This window comes from Euprymna scolopes, chromosome 35, assembly GCF_053919585.1.
Source record: "Euprymna scolopes isolate OS-2025 chromosome 35, ASM5391958v1, whole genome shotgun sequence".
Lineage (NCBI taxonomy): Eukaryota > Metazoa > Mollusca > Cephalopoda > Sepiida > Sepiolidae > Euprymna > Euprymna scolopes.
In genome coordinates, this window is record NC_136516.1 from 35812307 (window position 1) to 35834776 (window position 22470).

Here is a 22470-nt window from a genome sequence, read left to right on the forward strand (position 1 = left end):
TACTTTTTTTTTTTGTCCATTTTTTTTTTTTTTTTTTTTTTTTTTTTTTTTTTTTTTTGGGATATTTTTGTTTTTGTTTGTATAAAAAGAAATACTATTTGATACAAATGAAAGACAATAAATAAATGATTAAAAATAAGGAAAATTCTGACAAAAATATTCATAGTTCTATACCACCCGCTCGGGTTCTTGATTCGTCCTGTGAATATTTTCCACTATTCATCGGGCTTGAGAGGAAGATGTTCTCTTAAGTCCATTTTCAGGTACAAAAAACTTGAAGATAGAGGCAACAACCATTCCATCATGTATTATGACTTAGAACTAATTGTAATTCAGCACTTGTATCCATTATGCCACAGGTCTTGTTTCGAAACGTGAGATAAAAAAAAATGCAAATGTTTTTTATTGTTGAAACTTTTTTGTTATTCTTTAGATTTTAGTTTTGGCTTTTTTTTTTTTATTTAGTGCGGATTTGTTGAAAACCGACATCTTCCTTGTGTGCGTGTGGATCCTGATGGACGCTGTGCAGCAATGTTGATGTACGGCCGACATCTCACCATTCTTCCCTTCCGTCATGATGTCAGTCTAGAAGAAGGAGATACTGGACTCGGATGGTAAGTAATGTTTGCTTGATAGAAAATTATATCACAGCTTTATTTCTCTTATTGAGAAAACTGCAGTAACCGATGCCATGACTCTTGTTGACTTTAAATATTAAAAAAAAAAGCAAACAGATCTAACATGGTTACCTGGTGTTGCATAAAGGAACATGGATAAAAAATTTCAAAATTCAAAAAAAGTAAATATGATAACATTTATCTTTAGAAATCTCTCTCTCTGCTTCTCTCTCTTTCTCCCCCTCTTTCTATCTCCCTGGTTTTCTCTCCTTTCTCTTTCTATCTTTATGTTTATCTTCTCTCTTTCTTCCTCTTTTCTTTCTCTCTCTTTTTATCTCTCTCTTTCTCCACACATACATGCGTTGTTAATCACGATACTTTTTAAACATTTCTTTCTTCACTACACCTACCTTCCCCTCTATTTTACAACTTGTTAATTGTATAAAAGAAAAAAAACTTAGAAAAAACACCATTTTGAAAAGTGGCAGTGTCGGTTGTATGAATTATTTAAGTTGTTCAAAATGTTTTCTTTTCTCCTAAGTTTTTTAAGGTGAACGTCTGAGTACATGACTAAAAATGTAGCAAAGATAATTTTGCAGACTTGTTAGATGCAATACGTAACAATATTGTATTGGTTAATTTTGAAAAGTAATAAATGACTGAGAAAACTTGATCGTACTTGTACAGTTTAATCAAGACATTAAAAAATGAAAATATTGAAGAAAAAGTTATATTGTACATATCCGTTTTGACATGAAGATCTCTGAAAAAAAATTTCACTTAATTTGATCAAATAGTTTTTTTTTTTTTTTTTTTTACAGCCGAAAAACATGTTTTTATGAGAGCACATTGAAGGCCGACATCTTGGTTTTGTTTTAAATTTTTGTTTGTATTTTAGAAACGACTCAGGAGATAACTCAATGTAAAGCACCGACACTCCCTCCCCATCTTTAATACTAGCTTTTTTTCCTAAAAATCGAACCTTTTGCTCGGTATCATAACATTGTTTTTTCGTTGTAAAATAAAAACTATTCGATGAAATTAAGTGAAATTTTTTTTCGGAGAACTTCATTCCATAACAGATACGTACAATTAAAAAATTTTTTTTTTTCGATATTTTCATTTTTTTAATGTCTTGACTAAACTGTACAAGTACCAACTTGATATTTTGAACTTGGAGAATTATTATATTACATTATATATATATAAAATTGACAAGGAATAAAGTTAAAAAAAATTTTTTTTTTCTTACTGCAGCAAACCCCCGATTCTTTCTTCCTACCTGATCGATTTGCGGATCATGGATGAGAAAATAACAAACGTCTCTGACATTCAGTTTCTCCATGGTTATTACGAACCCACAATATTCATTCTATACGAACCTCTTCAAACCTGGTCAGGGTGAGTACCTTTCTCTCTTTCTTTTGTGAATCTCATTTTTCATTTGATAGGTGTTGGTTGACAGTGGTAATGCTCTGCTGGTTAGTAATGATAGAAGTTCCCTGAATTCTTGCAATCACACTAGCATCTGCTCTACCCTGTGTTTCAATGGTATTACAAAGGTAGCAGAACTTCTTGACAAGTTATGAAAGGAAATATTGACTTTTTTGTGGGGAAAGAACATTCTGATGACAAAAGTCAAGAAATCGATCCAGTAAATCTTATTATACAATATATATATATATATATATATATATATATATATATATGGTTACTTCATTTAATCACATAAATTAATATACGAAAGTATAAATTTATGCATAAATTTTAAGTATTTACTTCAACAGTGCTCAATACTTAGGTAGAGCTAGGTAGTAAGTTATAAAATATATATGGCAATTAAGCTACACAGAATATTCTGCGTTTAATCCATGTTGCATTCGAAATGAATGTTTCTGTTTAGATCACAATTGAACCATGTTACTTGATATTTGCATTTTAAACTTTAATTCAAGCCATTATATATAAAAAATAATTTTATAAAATCACCAGTAGGTTCTCTACAGTGCAATGTAGACTACAATATATTGTGACTAAGTCACTGCGGGGAGGATTAAAAAATAATAAATTTTACTGATTTCTTTGATGACCATAAAATATGTGAGGGTAAAACGTTAATCCTCATTCATTCCCGAGCAACATATGGCCTCTCTACTATATATATATATATATATATATATATTTATATATTTATATATTTTTCCCCCGTTTGCTCTGCTTCACTATTTTTTTAAAACTTTTACCAAGTAAGCTCTCTGGCTTACTACTTGTAGTTTTGTTAAATACTTTGCAAGCAAAATCCGATTCCGCATTTTTTGCTAATTCCTACCCTCTGATGAGAAGGAAAGTATTTCTTTCAAAACTCCGCGGATTAAGGACAATCCACTTAATTTGTTTCCTTTTTGAAAATGAAATGTTTTTAACTCTTGTTAAAGTGTTTTTAACATGTTTTATTTATTCTTTGTTCTTATATATTTTTGTGATTGGGTGATATATTTTTCTTTTTTGTCCAGAATTAATTCTTAGTTTAGTCATGTAAATTCTTGGGAGTTAAGAACAAATAACGTCCAAGTTGTTTTCACGTTTCTCCCACAATGAAAAGTTGGCTTATTCTTTCCACCACTCACTCGCTTTTTCTCCAATCAGCCATCATATTTTTTCTTTTTTGTCCTCTTCCCAACTCACAACAATATATATATATATATATATATATATTTCAACTTATGCTGAGGAAATCTGAACATTTGCACTCTTTACTGTTGCAGCTGAAATTTTTTATTTTCAAGAGATCCATCTGATTTAAAAGATGTTTAAAAATTTTTTGCTCTTAATGTCCAGTGTTGACTTTTGTTTCCATTTGTCATTTTAGACGTACAGCCGTGAGAACAGACACTTGCAGCATTGTGGCAATATCGTTAAATATCCAACAAAAGGTGCACCCTGTTATTTGGTCTCTCAATAATTTACCATTCGATTGTTTTGCTGCTTTACCTATCCCGAAACCAATTGGTGAGTTAAAATCTTTTCCTTTCTTATTTTTTATACACTAACAAATTACTCCTTATCAAGACTCATAGACCACTCAAGGATAATGAATATTTCATGATAATGTGAAAGATTTTCTATGGTTTTTTTTTTTTTTTTTTTTTTTTTTTTTTGTGATTGAGTTATATATTTTTTTTTTTTTTTTTTTTTTTGATTAGGTGATATATATTTTTTTTGTGATTGGGTGATATATATATATATATATATATATATTTATTTATTTTTTTTCCGGAATTAATTTTTAGTTTAGTCATGTAAATTCTTGGGAGTTAAGAAGAAATAACGTCCAAATTGTTTTCATGTTTCTCCCACGATGAAAAGTTGGCTTATTCTTTTCCACCACTCACTCGCTTTTTCTCCAATCAGCCGTCATATTTTTCTTTTTGTCCTCTTCCCAACTCACAACAACCTGCCATGCACAAGATAATATCATTACCTCGCAAAAAATAAAATGTCTTTGAATGCTGCCATCTCAACCTCCAATAATGCCTAAATTTACATTTATCGTCTTATTCTCATATTACCTTTTGTATCGGACGGTTTCCATGTTCGAATGCCAATGCTTCTCAACAGAGTGCACATCAACCGTAGGTGTTTACTGGTGTGACTTTCCACACTGTTATTATATAATGGTTGTGACAAATTGTTTAAGAGGACGGCTCAACAATGATTTGTTTACAGTAAACTTTTTTGTTTTTGTTATATCGCTCCAGACAAGGCATGAAGCTATTTAATGTAAAGAGTTAAAAAAAAAATATTTTGAAGTCAGAAACTAGCCAATGTGTATGATGAATAGATTGTAACCCAGGAAACAATAATTCTTCCTTCTCTGTCAGAAACTTACTTATTATATAAATTCAGATAAAAAAACTTATTTTAAAATCTAAAAATATTTATTTTTTATAATTTCGGAAACATATTTCTTTTAAAATTTCAAATGAAATAAAAACTTTTATTTTTTAAATTTTGTTATTAAAAGTGTAAATAAAGGCTAATTGTGTTATTTTTAGTTGTATAATTTTGTTAATTTTTATTGAATACTTTTTAAATAATGTCCTCTTATATTTTATTTCATTAAATCGCTTCACGATAGAAATCATGAAGAAGTAACTGATTTGCCTTGTCACCGCTTCCAGTAGCAGCCAGGCTGGGAGTTAGGAAGTACGTTAGCTGACTATAACCAAAGTTTTAGCTGAGAAAATTATCAACCAAAATTTGTAAAAAAAAAAAAAAAAAAAAAAAAAATGTACACTATGAGACTAGAAAAGTAGTGGAAAGTGAAATTTTTTTTTTTTTTTTTTTGTGTCATAGAAATATATGAGAGAAGAAAGACTAGAAACAAATTTTGATTTACTCAGATTTTGTATAATAAAAAAGGTATACTTTATTAATTTGCATAAAAATTGGTTATTTGCAGGTGGTGTGGTTGTGTTTGCTGTCAACTCGTTATTGTACCTGAACCAAAGTGTGCCTCCCTATGGTGTCTCATTAAACAGCATATCACAGAGTTGTACAGCTTTCCCACTAAGTAAGCCTTGTTTTTTTTTCTATATTTTTTGTCTGGGTTATACTTTTCTTATACAAAAAATATTTCAATGTTAGAAAAAACAACAGAACATGTCTTCTTGTAACATTGGGTCAGTAATACTTCAATCTTCACTTGGTATTCTGTAATCTTCTTATCACCAGAAACGGCTGTTTGTTTTTTTTGACATATAAGTAGTTGGCTTATTGTGTAATGATGTCTCTGATCAGTGATTGTATAAGTCGTAGAGATATTTCACTTTTCTTTTTATTTGTAGCTGGAATAATGGAACCAATTAAAAAGAACAGCAAATAACTTCATTATTTGCTGTGTGTGTGTGTGTTTTTTTTTTTTTTTTTTTTTTTTTTTTTTTTTTTTTTTTTTACAGCAATTACATTCAGATAAACTGCATCTTCCTGACCAACTCCGTGGTGATTATGGTGCTGGTCGAAAATCCTCAAACATTAATGCCTATTCATCTTAACGTAAAACACCCAAAAAGCAGAACCAGTTTCTCTCTTCTACTATATACTTCCTCCCATGATGCAACTTCCAGTACACATAAACCTAACCTCTAACTTACTTTCTGGTGGAAAATTTCTTTCCAATTTTATTTCTTTTTGTGGCTGCAATAATGGAATTGATTAAAAAGAACAAATGTCCGTTTTCACAGTAATTTAAAACAATTTAAAAAAATTTCTTTTTAAATTTGGATACTAATTTTATTTATAAAAACTTTAATTGAAACTAAAGTTTAACAAATTTATAGCAATAAGTAAAATTGGGACTTTCTGGGGAATTGATATAAGAAAAAAAAATTTGCTTTTTTTTTTTTTTTTTTGTTTTGAAACCTAATTTTCTGTTGCTGGTACTGATTATATAAAGGGCAAATGTCTGTGTGTATGTTTGTCTAGTTAAAAGTGAAAAAACAAACTACTAAACAAACACCCACAAAGTTTGTAGTTTCTTAATCCGTGTTGTCCTGGATGAATAAAATTTAAAATTTAGTAAAAAATATTCATTCATAAGGGATCAACTGGGCTGGGGTTCACCAGGCAAATCAGTTTTACAATGTTATGTACTGATTTGATAAGAACATGTAAACTCATTTCTCAAAAAATCTATTATATAAAAGAAAAGTTCTGTGTGTATGTGTAGGTCCAGCTAGAGAGGAATGGGCTGGGCAGCGAAGGAAGAATGGGTTGGAGAGAGAGGGGGGGATTTTCATAGAAATAGATTACTTTTGCTCCAAGCAACACTGAGTAGCCCTGTTCTTATTCAGGCTTCCATCATATCTAGCATCATGTCTGCCTGTTTCATCAGCTTCTGGTTCTCTTAATCACTTGACTCCTTTGTGACACCTTGTCTAAAACATTTTCTATTTCTCTATTTTTTGTCTGGATCATAATTTCTTTTACAAAAACATTTCAATGTCGGTATATTTAAAACACACACACACACAAGAACATGTCTTTTTGTAACATTGGGTGAGTAGTTTTTCAATCTTCACTTGGCATCCTGTAATTTGTCAACAGAAACAGCTGTTTGTCTCTTTGACTTATAAGTAGTTGGCTTAATGAGTAGTGACATCTCTTTGCAGTAACAGATATTTATCTTTTACTTTTCGTGGCTGAAATAATGGAAGCAATTAGAAAATGACCTTTTACAGCAGTACTGTTTTTCTCATTTTGGAAAAAATGTGGTACTAATTATGATTATAGAAAGGTTAGTTTAAACTAGTGTTAAGATGATTAATCCGAGTCAAAACCTCTAAAATATATAAATCCTAATTAGGGCTATGACAACAGCATATTCTTTTCATTGTTTTTACTGTTGATTATATATCCGACAGACACAATCAATCAACCGAGGATCACCTCACTCTACATAAAAACATAAGATATCAATGGATATATACCAGAGAATCAAAACAAGGAAAAGAATATGTTGTTGTCACAGCCCTAATCATAACATGTTTGTGTAAAAATAGTATCAGAAAACAATGACCTCCATAAAAAATACCATAAATGCGGAAAAATAATGACACAAGTGAAAAATATAGCTCAAAGTCTCATAGTAAGTTTATACTGTCAAGTGTTGAACCATTATGTTGAACAAAGATGGTGGCAGTAAATCAAATCGGCAAAGAATCAATGCAGTCACGATCTTGAGTGTTGAGTAATTCTTAATAACAAAGATGGCGGCAAAGAATCAATGCAGTCACAATTCCATCGTTTCAAGATGGAGGTTGACAACAAACTGACTTGAATCCAAAATTTGATATTTTTATTATAAGGTTGGAGGCTTCTCATTGATTGATTGTCCAAACCATAATTTATAAATAGGGTCGTCGAAATCATTGGGGTTATACCCTCATTATTAATCAAAAACATTTTAATATATATAAATCTTGGATACAGTACATCAATTAATAAGTTTGTCAAATTAAAAAGAAAGTTAGGTTCTTTTTCATTATAATAGCAAAATTCGAAATCTTTAAATATTGAATTTCAAGTGAAACCAATGGTATCTACTTAATTGTCGTGTCACAGTAATGAACATATCCAAAAATGACAAACGATAAGGTACAAAATTATTAATGAAAACAGTTTTCGAAGACGATTCGTGAAAATTAAGTTTTGCTAAATTGGCCAAAGGTTTTTAGTTTTCAGAAAATGTTTACCTTTTTTTTTTTTTTTTTACATGGAGGTCACCACGTATCAAGGCCCAGAAGCCACTCTGAGATAAGGGTTATTTTGTGTACAGTAATCAATGGGATAGTATTACAGTATTCATTAGTATTGGAGATTTGATAAAGTGTCATTACTTAAGGGAGTGGTTCATCAGGAATTTGTTTATGTTGGACTTGAAGACATCTATGTTGAAGTCAGGAGGGAAACAGGCAAGCGGTAGAGAGTTCCAAGTTGAACTCTTGGTTTCTTTTTTTGCAAAACTGCATTTTCGCTAATTGTCTTCAAAAACTATTTTCATTAATAATTTCTACCTTATCATTTTGCGTAATTTTTGGATATGTTCATCACTGTGACATGACAATTGATTTACTTGAAATTCAATCAATTTTTGCTATTATAAAAAAAAACAAAAAACTTATGTTGACTTTTAAAAGTAGAGGAGGATTCCCAAGCCCCAAAGAAAAATGAAATTTTATTTTTTTAAACAATATCAGAATAGGAAGCTGGAATTTAGACAGTTGTGAATGGGCATATTTAACGCAGTTTTATTTACAATCGTGTTTTGTTATACACGTTATTAATTCAACAAAATGTTTGTACATATAATCCTTTTTGGTGATGCAGAAGAACAGGCAGTTCGAAGTTTGCAGGAAACTGTGTCGGATAAAAAATCTGCATGGATATACCAGACTTCCTGTTTTAGTTAAAAAAAAAAAATAAATAAATAAATAACTTTCATATCATGCACGCCAAGCGTTCTCTTTTTGCATTTCAAAATAACATCGCACACAGACCAACACGTGGAATCTTTACTGTTTGTTCTTTTTTTCTTCGATTTAACATCATAGCAAGGAAAAAAAAAAGGAAAAATGTCTGAAGATGCCATACAGCACCGAAATATTAATTTAAAACATAAATATTTGTCTATTTTCATAATATTGCGTTGTAATTTGGCTTTCAAACATATTTTATACATATTTTATTTTAAAATTCAATCAACGTTTCTGTCACGGAAAACACAACTGACTTCAAAATTTATCGAATTATAGTTTTATTGTAGGTTTTAATGTGGAACAGTTCTTTGTGACCAACTAATTTATCTCCCTGTCTTTCAATTAAAATCTGCCATTGCAAAATACAAAATGTCTGACTGAATTTTATCTTTTTTTCTAATGATTCTTGTTTTTTTTTCTTACAAGGGTTTTCGTTTTCAATAGACGATCCAATATTTCTAAATGATTTTTGCTGTGTTTAATTTTTCAGAACCTCAAGATGGAGTTCGTATAAGTTTGGACTGTTGCCAAGCGGCTTTGATTTCTTTTGATAAATTAGTTTTGTCTCTGAAAGGAGGTGAACTGTGAGTATTTCATACTTTGTTTTTTAGCGATTTTGGTTAATTTGGGTTTCTCAAACGTTTCACTTTTACAAAGTTATAAAGTACAACCCACATTATGGTGGAATTATTAAAGTTGGACACAAAAATAAAATGGATCCTTTTTCAAGTGAATTTGCACTTTTGATGAGTAAAAATTTTCCATTAGAAATTAAGTGAACATGTGTGAAAGAAAGTGACATTACAGGCAGTGATTGGGCGATTTTGATTGATTTTGGCCGGGTCTAAATTCTATGATTCCGATTCTTCTAAAATCGCTAAATATTTAGTTGTAGAATTGCTGATTTTATTTATTTTATTTTTTCAGATTATTGTTAAAACCCATGTAATATGTGCATATATTTTAGCAAATATAAAAATACACTTTTGGGGGATGATTTATAGATTTTAGCTTTACTGGTTGTTCAATATTTATCATTTTATTAGCAATGGAAAATTAAGTTTTAAACAAAACAAACAAACAAAAACAAAAGAATCGTTTTTGGCATTGGAAAATAGGCACATGCTTTTTCGATAGTTTTAAAGTTGATTTTTTCGATTCAGGATTCTGTTACAGGAATTGTCTTGTAAGACGTAGCAAATGAGCTAAAAATGTTTTTCCCTTTCTAGCAGATTTCTGCTTTTTTAATAAAAAAAAAAAAAAAAAAAAAAAAAAAAGCACATTTCTACTTAAGTTGTTGGAGCTTTTTGATTTGATTGAAATTTTATTTTTAAAGCATGAAAAACTGATTTCTGACAAGTTGTTAGTTTTACCTCCTTATTTCTTAATCTTTTTTGTCTGGATTTTATTTCTTTCTCAAAGCCATATTAGGGGATCAGTTGATGATTTATCTGATTCTGGCAGACAGCATAAATGAAACGGCAACAGGCAATTAGAATAGAAGTGGGTCCTTGTCCCAAATTCTCCATATATTAACAAAAAAAAGCAAAAACTAATGTATGTAATCGTAATGAAATAATGTCATATCCTAAAAATCGCATGAATTGATCAAGTAGTTTTATTTTTAAATACAAAAATCAAATTAAGTATATGAGGAGTGAAAAAAAAAATCTAAAAAGAGAGATAACTCAACAATAATTCATACTTGCAAGATTTATGTTGTAATGTCTTCGAATTCCCATTAATCATTTAAAATGATTTTCTTTATAAAAATAAAAGTACTTGATCAATTTACATGCTTTTTGGAATATGATATCATTTCATCACAGATGCGTACCTCATACAGATTTTTCTTTATTTTTGTTTATTTCAATATCGGGGAAATTCTGAACAAGAATCTAAAAATGTTATTAAGGGGTCCATGGCTTGGAATAAATTTGATTTTCAGGAAATGCTTAAGAAATGCTTAAGAGTTGAAAACTAAAATTTTACTGAAATTTACTTGAATAAATGCTGCTTTACTTACACTTGTTCCCATCCAAGAAATGCGATGGACATTCATGGGCCCCACTCTGAAAATTAAACACATGGAAAGAAAACGTAACATAATGCTATAGGCTGAAGACAAATCATAGGGTTTTACATTTCCGTTACTGGGTCTTCTTGGTAATAATTATCAGATTAAAAATCTGTATAAATGTCCTTTAAAGGTCAAAAAAGTTTCAATTAATCCCAAGCAAGTCTAGGTCATCTTGCATAGTAAATAAAAATATTCGGCACTTATGCAGGCAATGGGGCAAAAATAAAAATAAAAATTGCAAGTAAAAATTCTTCAATATACTTATGTATCAGGCAAAAATAAGTATCCTTGCCAAAACTTGAAAAAAAATGATTGAGTAGAATTTTAATTAAAAGTAAAAATCAGTTTTCGATTTTTGCTGATTCATTATTGATTAAATGACAAATAACTTCTCTTCCCCTGTTAGGTTGTGGGGAGGTATAAGGTGTGTGTATGTATATATATATATGTGTGTGTGTGTAAGGCACTATATATAAAGTGCGTTGGGTATAAGTTGTTTGTATCGTGAAGTTTCTTCTTGTTTAGTGTTCATAAATGCTTACATAAATATATTACACATACATGGAGTTTAATGGGACATTTCTCAACAAATCTTTCCTTAACAACAAAGGGAAAAACCATCTGGGGGAATTGTATCTTGCCAAACAGGGAAACATTACCTTCATTCATCTGGAGTTTTGGTTGACGAATCTGCCAAAAGCTGAAATGAACATTTCTTCCAAAGAACCGACCAGGATTTCTAGACAGCTTTTATTCCAAATGTGTTCCTTGTTGGAAGATTGTATGCTTGTCTTAGTCTCTGCTGCATCCTCATACAGGATCATTACAAGCTCTGCCTCGAACACTCTTCGTCCGTGTAGCCCTCTCTCCTCTATCTCCAAACTCTCTTGTAGATATTTAACTATTCTTGGTTATGATGTAATTGAACTCACAAAGACCTAACACGTGACTTTCAATCACGTTTTCTGGCTAAATTTATTATTTTTATCCCAACGTTTGAAAACCCACTCTGCTTATTTCCACCGCATTCTTTCCTTGTTATTGTTTCAAAGTTAACCAAAATATTTTACTAAACATTCCTTGGATTTCAAGTCCAACATAAACAAATTCCTGATGAACCACCCTTTAAGTAAGACATTTTATCAGATCTCCATTACTAACGATTACTACGATATTGTCCCATTGATTACTGTACACACAATAACCCTTATCCCCGAGTGGCCTCCAGGCCTTGATAAGTGGTGACTTCCATGTAAAAAAAAAAAACAAAAAAAACAAACATTCTGTCTGCCTACCTTTTTTTTCTACATAAGTTACAAAGCAATAATAATTTTTATCTAACATTTTACGTTTTTAATAAGTTGATGTTCACAATTGATTATCAGTAAGGCCACTCGATGTTACCCAGCATAACATAACACTCTTGCTTTTGCTTTGCCAAAATAATGTGGATTCCAAATAGGGTTTCTCAATTAATCCCAGACAATTCCAGATCATCTTGCAAATAAATAAAGATATTGTCTTTCAATAAAAATATTACTGTTGGCCAGAATAAAACCTTTATAAAAAAAAAAAAATACAGAATTTGTATTATTTGGATTCTTTAGACTACTCTTCTCATCTTAAGTGTCATTTTCACAACGCTTCGGTTGATGTGACTTCTGACCTTCTTCGGGTGTATCCTACTGAACTTGGGAATTTGGATGAAATTTCGAATGGAACCCTTTATTTACTTCACAGGATAGCACGCTCTCGTTCCGTCAGCCACGCATGGATAGAGGTCCTAAGTAATTCGCAGTTATATTATTCAGTTGCCCACACTGAGAATTAAACCTTCAAACTTCAGGAGAATATCACTTTTACAAATGATTTTTATCAAGTATTTTAACCACTGCGCCATGGGTCCTTGCAACTCCCATGAAGCAAATAAAGGGTTCTGTTCAAATTCCCAAGTTTGACGGAAACGTTCCCGAGTTTGACGGGATACACCTAAAGAAGGTCAGATGTTACATTGACCGAAACGTTGTCAAAATGACACTCAAGATGAGAACAACGGTCTGAATAATACAAATTAGATTTTTTGATGTACATACCTGCTGTGGTCTGAAAATGTCATATTCTAAAAATCATGTAAATTAATCAAGCAGTTTTTTATATATAGAAAATGTTTTTTTTTTTTTTTTAGTGATTGATAGAAAATTGTAGCACTTACAAGGCAGATTTTGATCTTAATAGTTCAAATTTAGTTGTCTCCGTTATTTATTTCAGATGACAGAGATACAGACTCTCTTTGCTTCCTCATAAAATTTGATTTTCTTAGTAAAAAAAATACAATCAATTTATGTGATTTTTGGAATATTACATTCTCATTCTGTGACGAGTCCGTATATCATACAGATTTGCCAAGACTAAACTGGTTTCCTTCAATAATTACAAGAAATCTTCTCTGCCACCAATAGCAATGGCCAGTGATTCCCTGTCCGAGAGTACATCTTTCAAACTGCTTGGCCTAACGTTCACAGGAAACATGAGTTGGAACAATTATATTGAAGGCATTGCCAGGGCCACTGCAAAGAAGGTAGGCTCTCTTTACCGTGCTAGAAAACTACTGACATCTGAAAGTATCCTGTACCTCTATAAGGCCACCATTCGCCCATGTATGAAGTATTGCTGTCACATTTGGGCTGGTGCATCTGCTACTAGTCTCTCGCTCCTAGACAAGGTTCAAAAGAGTCACCAATCTGATAGGCCCTGAACTAGCATCTAAGCTTCAGCTTCTGTCCCATCGACGAAACGTTGGATCCCTCTGCCTGTTCTATAAGTATTTTAATGGTGAATGCTCTGGCGAACTGCAGACACTTGTGCCCCCACAACGTAGACACCCTCGACAAATCTGACAGGCAGCTAATCCCACCCCCACACAGTAAAGATCCCTAGATGTAAAAGATCTTTCTACTCCAGTAGTTTCTTCCCCAGAACCGCTAGACTCTGGAATTGCATTCCAGGTCCCTGCTTCCCCAACTGTACTGACATGCAGAAGTTCAAGTGTAATGTGAACCAACAAATTGCTGCCCAAATCCCAACATAGTTTCCCAGTAGTTGTTGCCCCTGATAGTATCCCCTACATCACAGTGGCAATGTGCCTTGTTTGGGGTGAAAATGTAATAAAAAAAAATTAAAAAAAATTTTTTTTTTTAATTAGGCTAAATTCTGGACAAGAAATAAAAAAAAATATTTGTACAAAATTTTCTGATTGATTATGTTAGCGAATTTCTGTGAGATTATTTGTGATTTTAATTTTTTTTTTTTTTTTTTTCCCCAGTTATGTCTTAACATTAGTTGTGGACGGGATGAGAAGTGTGAAAAGTTTTCACTTTGATAAAGCTGCATCCAGTGTTCTTACGACCTGTGTAAGTTTTTCTTCAGTTTTGTTTCTTTTTTCATTTCATGAGAAAATTGAATTAGAAATTAAAAAAAAAAAAAAAAAAGAAAAGTAATTGAAGTATTTCAATGGTACAAGTTTTTATTTATTTTTTATTTTTTTGTGGAGAGGAATAAGTAGGGGGTATCTTGAGAATTTTAAACCAAACATTTTTCACCATTCACCGATAACATCAAGTGTGAATGCACCTAAAGATTGTCGGCGGTTAAATCGGCCAAAATATTGTGAGAAAAACAACCAAGATGAGAATAATAGTCCAAAACATGCAAAAAATAATTATCAATCATCTCAAAAATATGCAAACATCATACCAAAAAAAACGGAATGGACCTGGATTTATTTAAAAAAGAAATAGACTTGTTTTCTCTTAACCGACATCTAGTTACATATTACACTTCCAAAAATGGATTTAGAAACATATTAATAAAAAATACTGCCATTCTAGCCGTCTCATATTGTAACATGCGCCTCTCAATCATAGAAGCTCTACTCATTTGCATGAACAAACCGATCATGAGTCGGCTCAATATGAAGGAGAGGGTATGCTTAAATGCTTTTAAACGATTTTAATCGTCTTTTTCAATGAGTTCACTAAACGCAATTTTTTAATTCATCATTTGCTTGATGACAACTCATAGAAGTTGAAAATCTTTGCGACTTTGGTGAATTTCTTTTTACACTTGAACAGAACCTTCGAACATTGGCCCACCAGATGGAAAAGTTGGATCGTAAGAGAAACAAACAGGAATTATCCTTGCTGGTCAATGGAGCACACACACACACACACACACACACACACACACACACACACACATATATATGGGAGGAGACTAGAAAGCTGAGAGAAAATGCTGTCCAATTATATACAATATAGAAAATATGCATAAATAAAACATTTTTTTTTTTTTTTTTTTTATTACATTTTCAACCCAAACAAGGCACATTGCCACTTTGGTGTAGGGGGCTACTATCAGGGGCAACAACTATTGGGGTACTATGTTGGGATTTGGGCAGCAAGATGTCTGTTCACGTTACACTTGAACTTCTGCACGTCAGTACAGTTGGGGAAGCAGGGACCTGGAATGTAATTCCAGAGTCTAGCGGTTCTGGGGAAGAAACTACTGGAGTAGAAAGATCTTTTACATCTAGGGATCTCTACTGTGTGGGGGTGGGATTTAGCTGCCTGTCGGGTTTGTCGAGGGTGTCTACGTCGTGGGGGCACAAGTGTCTGCAGTTCGCCAGAGCATTCACCATTAAAATACTCATAGAACAGGCAGAGGGATGCAATGTTTCGTCGATGGGACAGAGGCTGAAGCTTAGATGCTAGTTCAGGGCCTATCAGATTGGTGACTCTCTTTTGAACCTTGTCTAGGAGCGAGAGACTAGTAACAAATGCACCAGCCCAAATGTGACAGCAATACTTCATACATGGGCGAATGGTGGCCTTATAGAGGTACAGGATACTTTCAGGTGTTACTAGTTTTCTAGCATGGTAGAGAGAGCCTACCTTCTTCGCAGCGGCCCTGGCAATGCCTTCAATATAATTGTTCCAACTCCTGTTTCCTGTGAACGTTAGACCAAGCAGTTTGAAAGAACTGAGCATAATAGTTAAATGAGACCAATCATCCAGTAAGAAACCATAAAAAAATAAGTAATTAATGTAAGTTCGTTTTTCAAGGAAATATGCAAATTAGTTAGCTTTTATGAAGTCGCTTGTATATCCATGATTTAGTATAATGAGAAGTTTGTTTTAATAATTTTTCGGTAGTGAACATATGCTTTTAATAGCAATGAAATGCTGCAAAAAATTCAATTTAATGTGTGCATAGATGTAAAAACTCGAACAATCTTTTTTGTTATATGACTCTTTCTTGTATGTGTGTGTGTGTGTGTATATATATATATATATATATATATATATATTTTTATTAATTTTATGTATTCTTTTTTTTTTATTCTTTATTTGTCATATTATATATATATATATATATATATATATTATAAGAAATATGCACCAAGTGCGCTTGAAAGGCAAATCACACTCCTGACATATGTATATAAAAAGCACACATCAAGTGCATTTGAAATTGCAATGCAATTTTATGAAAATAAACAAATATTTTGCTTGTTTGAAATTTATAATTTAAATATATTTCGGGCTCAAACTCCATCCTCAGTATTTTGTTTCTTTCTTTTTCTTTTTTGCTATGTTGTAAAGTTGGAGAAAAGAAAGTTGTCTCCCAGCCGTTGTATTTTGAAATGTGGGGGACGGTGCGTTGGATGTGAGTTCCGTTATAAAAATTATTATTCAAATTAAATCAACGCTTCTATAACAGAACTTACACCCCTGACATATATATATATATAGTGTTTTTTTTTTTTTTTTTTTTTTTTTTTTTTTTCAAATTTCATTCAGAAAAATGATTTTTCAGAACAGGAATTTATTGTTTGGACAAAGAATACAATTCAGAGATTTTTCCTTAACCCATGGATTTTCGATGTAGGCTCATCTCCTCAGAGGAAAAATCATTAGTAAATATTAGATCTAATTCGAAATAATTTTGCTATTCAGCACATACAAAGAAAATTAAAAATTAATTACATCTTTTTGAGGGACAAAGATAAAGAAAATAGAGTAATAAAAGTAGGAACAATGGAAGGATATGAATTTATGGTATCCGGGTGTTGTGATAATCCTTGTTATAGAGTGGTATAATATGGTCGGTCTGGGTTTGTTGAATAAATCCACATTGTAGGTAGATTCCACTTTATTGTAAAACATTCTTGATCCTTAGTGATAATCCTTTGCGTATGGAAGGTCCGAGATTTATTCCGCCTCATTTGTAGGTTGTGTAATCCCTGTATGAAGTGTCCGCTGAAAGTTATTCTCTATTATAGATTACAATTATATTAAAAATCATCCGTAAATACTTTGATACCAGACGATTCATTAATCTGTGTGCCTATTCTCCTCAGAATTCTGATATATGTATGTGTGTACATGTGCTCAACTTTATATGTGTAAAGATGTTAAAACTCTAAGGATCTTGTAGGTTATATAATCTTGTTTTACCATATTATTTCCACTCTTTTCAGATGTGCCAGTGCGAAGAAGGCTATTTATTTTTAGGATCGAGACTTGGTAATTCCTTGCTTTTAAAATATACAGAAAAAATGCTTGAGGCTTCCGTCCCGAAAACTGATACAGATGGCAAGAAGGTGAGTTGATGTTTTAAATTTTTTCTTTATCTTATGGCGGCAGATTATGTAAGCAGCTAAAAAAAAAAAAAAAAGACGCAAAGTCTGCCAAATGATAAATTCAAAATGCAGCATCCCCTCCACCTTCCCATGTTTTTTTTTTTTTTTTGTCATCCCTTATCAAGGCCCAGAGGCCACTCAAGGATAAAGGTTAATGGGTAAACATTAGTCGTTGTGATTATAGCATAGCAAATATAAGTAGTGGGAATTTGTGAATTGGATTACTTAGGGGGGGCAGTTCATCAAGAATTTGTTTACGTTGGACTTGAAGACAATCAAATTGTAGTTAGTTGGAAAGCAGGCAAATGGAAGAGAATTTTACAGGTGTGCAGTTCTAAGAAAAAAGCTTTGTTCATGGAATCTGCATTTAGGTTTAGGCACAGATAAAGAGTATGAGAAATTATTGATAGTGGTTTTGGCTAGACTAGTGTTTTTCGTGAATGTCTGGCGAGGGGGGGGGGTCATCGATTGAAGTTCAGATGAGCACTTGCCATGAAAATAACGATGACTGGTTTTCAATTTAGAAAACCATTCATAACATGATGAAAGTGGGGGCGGGGTAAATGATTTCACGTTGACATAATGTGTCGAAAGTCATTTTTGGTTTAAAAAAATTTTTTTTCTTGGTTTAATCAGTTTTACACTTTCATTGAAACTTGTCGCCTTATAACAAAATTTCTTTCAAACTTTTAAACTTCATGCGCTAGCCACCAATGAAAGAAGCATAAAAAAGATAAACGATTATTAAGATAAACGACTTTATGCTAGACATCTGATTTCACCAGATTCAACCATATTGGATGTCTTGCCGATCTCAGACAAAATGAGAGGAAAATCGTCTTAGCTAGTATGGACTTGTAATGCACACAAACGGCAGCACTATTGCGAAAAATGAGACTTAGAATGGAAGCCTCTGGAATAAGGTTGAGAAGATGGCTTAAACAAAAGTAGTTGGATGTCTTAAAATAAGATCTCAAGACAACCAAACTTTTGACCATATAATGTCGAAGTGTTCTTTGGTAAATGTGCTACTTAGAAATCAGTTTTAGAAAAATTTTGAAAATATTTACTTGTGACGTTCAAAACAATACCAGGAATGTAAATTTCTAGAAAACAATTCTTTTTAGGAATTAAGTTTTTAAGTATTCAACTTAAGTGAATATTTTGTTAAATATATGAGGCCTGCAATTAGTAACTGTCACTAAGTGTCCTGTTTCTTGATATTTGTATATAATCTTAGTAACAAGATGGTCTCTTCAATTTGATTCAACCCGCTTAAAGTGAGTGTCATTTCCATAAGTAATAAAAATGGTCTTAAGGCTGTCTAGTATATTATAATATGTAATTGATCTAACCTAAATCTATTGTTTCTTTTTTCTTTCCATAGTGTGAACCACCTTCAAAAAAGAAGAAAATGGACAGTTCTGAAGTGATGGGTGAGTTTAATCTTTTGCTTAAACTGCTGATGGCAACTCAGTAACATTGTATTTACTCATTTTTTGAATAATTTTTATTGCAGAGCTTGAAGAATGGGTCATTTGTTCAAATTCTGCTTTTTTTTCAAACCATACTGCTCGTTAAGTGTTAGCAGGACATTTGCGTTAGATGGTCTCTTTTTCAGACGCATGGTTTTAAATCCTGTACAAATCTTATTTTTCACTTTGTTACTTTCCTTATTTATTCATTTATCTTTTTTATTGGATTTCATTTTAGCAGACGTTGATGTCACCTTTGCTAGGTTAAACAAGCATAGTTGGGAGATGGACATGACTGATTTTGGGATTTTACTAATTCTGTATGACAAGAACAAGATTTATAATTTAGTGGCATTTTTTTTTTTTCTAAAAATCTTTGTAAAAAAAATAAACAAGTTCTTTTTATAGTTGTGAATCGAGATTTGGGAGAATTAAAGGCACTTGTACAGTTTAGTCAAGACATTAAAAAATGAAAATGTCGAAAAAAGGTTATATTGTATGTATTCGTTTTGGACTGAAGATCTCCGAAAAAAAAATTTCATTTAATTTGATTGAGTAGTTTTTTTTTTTTTTTTTTTTTTTTTTACAATGGAAAAAACACATTCTTATGAGAGCGCGTTAAAGTCAGCCATTGTGAAATTTACTAAAGCGGAACAACACACCACAGAGAGATAACTCCATGTAAAGTGCCGATACTCTCTCTCCATCCTTAATTCTAGCTTTTCTTCCTAAAAATCAAACCTTTTGCTCGGTATCATAACAAATTGTTTTTTCGCTGTAAAATGATGAAATTAAGTGAAATTTTTTTTCGGAGAACTTTGTTCCATAACGGATGCGTGCAATATAACCTTTTTTCGATATTTTTTTTTTAATGTCTTGACTAAACCTGTACAAGTACCGAATTAAATAATTTGTTGATGTATTTACTTTTCATTCTTGTTTCGTTGGTAAACATTTAGGCGGAGTCACTAAATCACGGTCTGACTTCATTGCGAGGAAAATAATTCTGTGTAGCCATTAAAAATTTTATTTGTTGGTTTTGTTAAATATTATTGTATGAGAAATCTTTTCGAGTTAAAATCTATTGAGAATATACATCTTGTATTGAGAAATACGCGCTTTAAATATCTATACATCAAATAATGAATAACAAGTTTTCGGGCTTATAGCTTGTTGATGTAAAACACAAAATGCTATGATGCGAAAATGAACCCAAAAATAAAATGAGAAAATGTTAGCTGGAAATCAAGTGTGGTTTCAGTTTTCATTTTTGCTTCAAGTTTTCAATTTTGGGTGTTTCGTTTACTGTTTTCGATCGCAGCATTTTTTTTTTTTTTTTTTTTTTACATGGGGGTCACCACTTATCAAGGCCCGAAGGCCACTCAGTCAGGGATAAGGGTTATTGTGTGTACAGTAATCAATGAGATAGTATTGTAGTAATCATTAATATTGGGGGTTTTGATTGAGTGTCTTACTTAAGGGGGCGATTTGTCAGGAGTTTGTTTATGTTGGACTTGAAGACATCCAAGTTGTAGTCAGGTGGGAAACAGGCAAACTTGTTATTCATTACATAATGTTTAGATATTTTAAGTGTATCTCTCAATACAATATATATATTTCTCAATAGATTTTAACTAAAAAAAAATTTTTTTTTAATGGCTACACCTTGATTTAGTGACTTTGCCAACATTTATGACCTGGTTAGACTAATTTGTTCAGTCTTAAATCTATACTCTTATAAATAAAATCTAATATAAATAAATATAAATTACCTCCAACCCCTTTATGACCTAATTGAACTAATTCATTCAGTTGTAAATAAGTAAATATAACGGCATAAAGTGGAAATTGATTCAAACATGCCTTGTATGTATTAGTTCAGTATGCCAGATACCTCCCAATTGCAACTGTCCATTGCTTACATTCAGAATGCCACCATCTAAAATTAACAAATATTTTTTTTTAATAATTTACATCATAATTCAGCTCATAAAGGGTTAAAATACAAAAAAAAACAAAACAAAAATGCTTACTATGAAAAAAAAAAAAAAAATGGACGATTTTAAAAAAGTAAACAAATTTATCCTGCCTAAATATCATGTGAATAGAAAATCAGCAGAAGCAGTTGTGCTGTACTATACATTTGTCATACCTTAATTTACATAAATAGTAAAACCTGAATAATTTAGATTTCTCAAAAAAAAGTGATTCTTTCTACAATCATGATTTAGTTGATGTACTCATCATCTCTTTTATCGCGATTGTTTGCTTTTCATCTTTTTGTTGGAATTGTTAATGAAAACGGGGCACATTATTTAGTGTACCGAATTTCCGTGAATATCGTTGGCTCTGGCTCAACTGGAAACTGACATAAACTACCAGGATGTGCTTAGTGCTGATCAAGTTGGCCAGCCAATGAAAATGCGATAAGACACGTTTAACCAATAAAAATTGAAGCAGACGACTTTTATTAAATTGGAAGAAAATAAATTAGTTTTAATCCTGCACAAATTTAATCAGTCCAACCCATTTTCATTTGAAAAAAAAAAATGTTTCTATTTATTTAAAACAAAAAATAAACTTATGAAAATAACAAATTATTTCTTTAAAATTCTCTTAGAAAAAAAGCGTCTATTAATTTAAAAAAAAAACAACAAAACATTTACATTTATTCATGATACTTACTGTAGGTTGTTATATCTCACTGTTTTTTCATTGTAATTATTATTCGATAAATGTTATTTTTTGTTTCCTAGCGTTTTCAAATTTGATCAGCGGTTGGCATATTTCAGCTGTTTATGTCAGCTGCCAGGTGAACCTGAGTCAACATCATGGAAATCTGGTGTGCTAAATGCTGTGGTACTCATTACTGATCCCCCGATAAAGGAGTATTTGGGCCTAGTAATTCACACCTGTTCGTCCATTCACACTTTTCTCATAACCATGCCTTCGATATTTTTTAAATTGTGCATAGACATTAGTCATGGTGAAAGTAAATTTTTTATAGAATGGATTTTCCGGGATAACTCTGGTTGCCCCCCCCCTCCCCTCCCCCAGGGGCCATTATAGGGGTAAAATTACCCTCGAATCATTTGTCTGTTCGTTTGTTTGCACTTTTCTCAATAACCTTTTCCTTTTTTGAAATTTTGCGCAAACATTAGTCATGGTGAAAGTAAATTTTTGCCAGAATGGATTTTCCGAGATAACTTCCCCCCTTCCCAGGGGCCATTATAGGGGTAAAATTTCCCTCAAATCATTCATCTGTTCGTTTATTTGCACTTTTCTCAACCATTTCCTTTTTTGAAATTTTGCACAAACATTAGTTATGGTGAAAGTAAATTTTTCACCCATGGAGGGGGACTTCGCATGCTTGGCTTGTTTATATAGAAACTATTATTTACATACCATTTATTTATATAGAAACTATTCTTGGAGCATCTTGTGAGCATTTAGTTCTTAACAGATGGGTTGATTGCTTATGATTTCTTTTACAATAGGTATCCAAGTTCTTTTTTAGAATATACTAGACTATACTTAGTCGATGTTGCCTGGGATGCAATGA

At 31.8% G+C, this 22470-nt stretch overlaps 1 protein-coding gene across 1 annotated transcript in view; it reads left to right on the forward strand.

The window, feature by feature from the left end:
* The window catches only part of LOC145259815 (cleavage and polyadenylation specificity factor subunit 1-like), a 130234-nt gene that overhangs the window by 26342 nt on the left and 81422 nt on the right, over positions 1-22470 (forward strand). Inside the window, exons 6-13 of the mRNA XM_080117616.1 lie at positions 466-614; positions 1875-2018; positions 3487-3626; positions 5080-5190; positions 9144-9237; positions 14056-14143; positions 17272-17394; positions 18821-18869. Of these exons, the coding sequence (XP_079973742.1) occupies positions 466-614; positions 1875-2018; positions 3487-3626; positions 5080-5190; positions 9144-9237; positions 14056-14143; positions 17272-17394; positions 18821-18869 (898 nt within the window). The remainder of the gene's footprint in view (positions 1-465; positions 615-1874; positions 2019-3486; positions 3627-5079; positions 5191-9143; positions 9238-14055; positions 14144-17271; positions 17395-18820; positions 18870-22470) is intronic.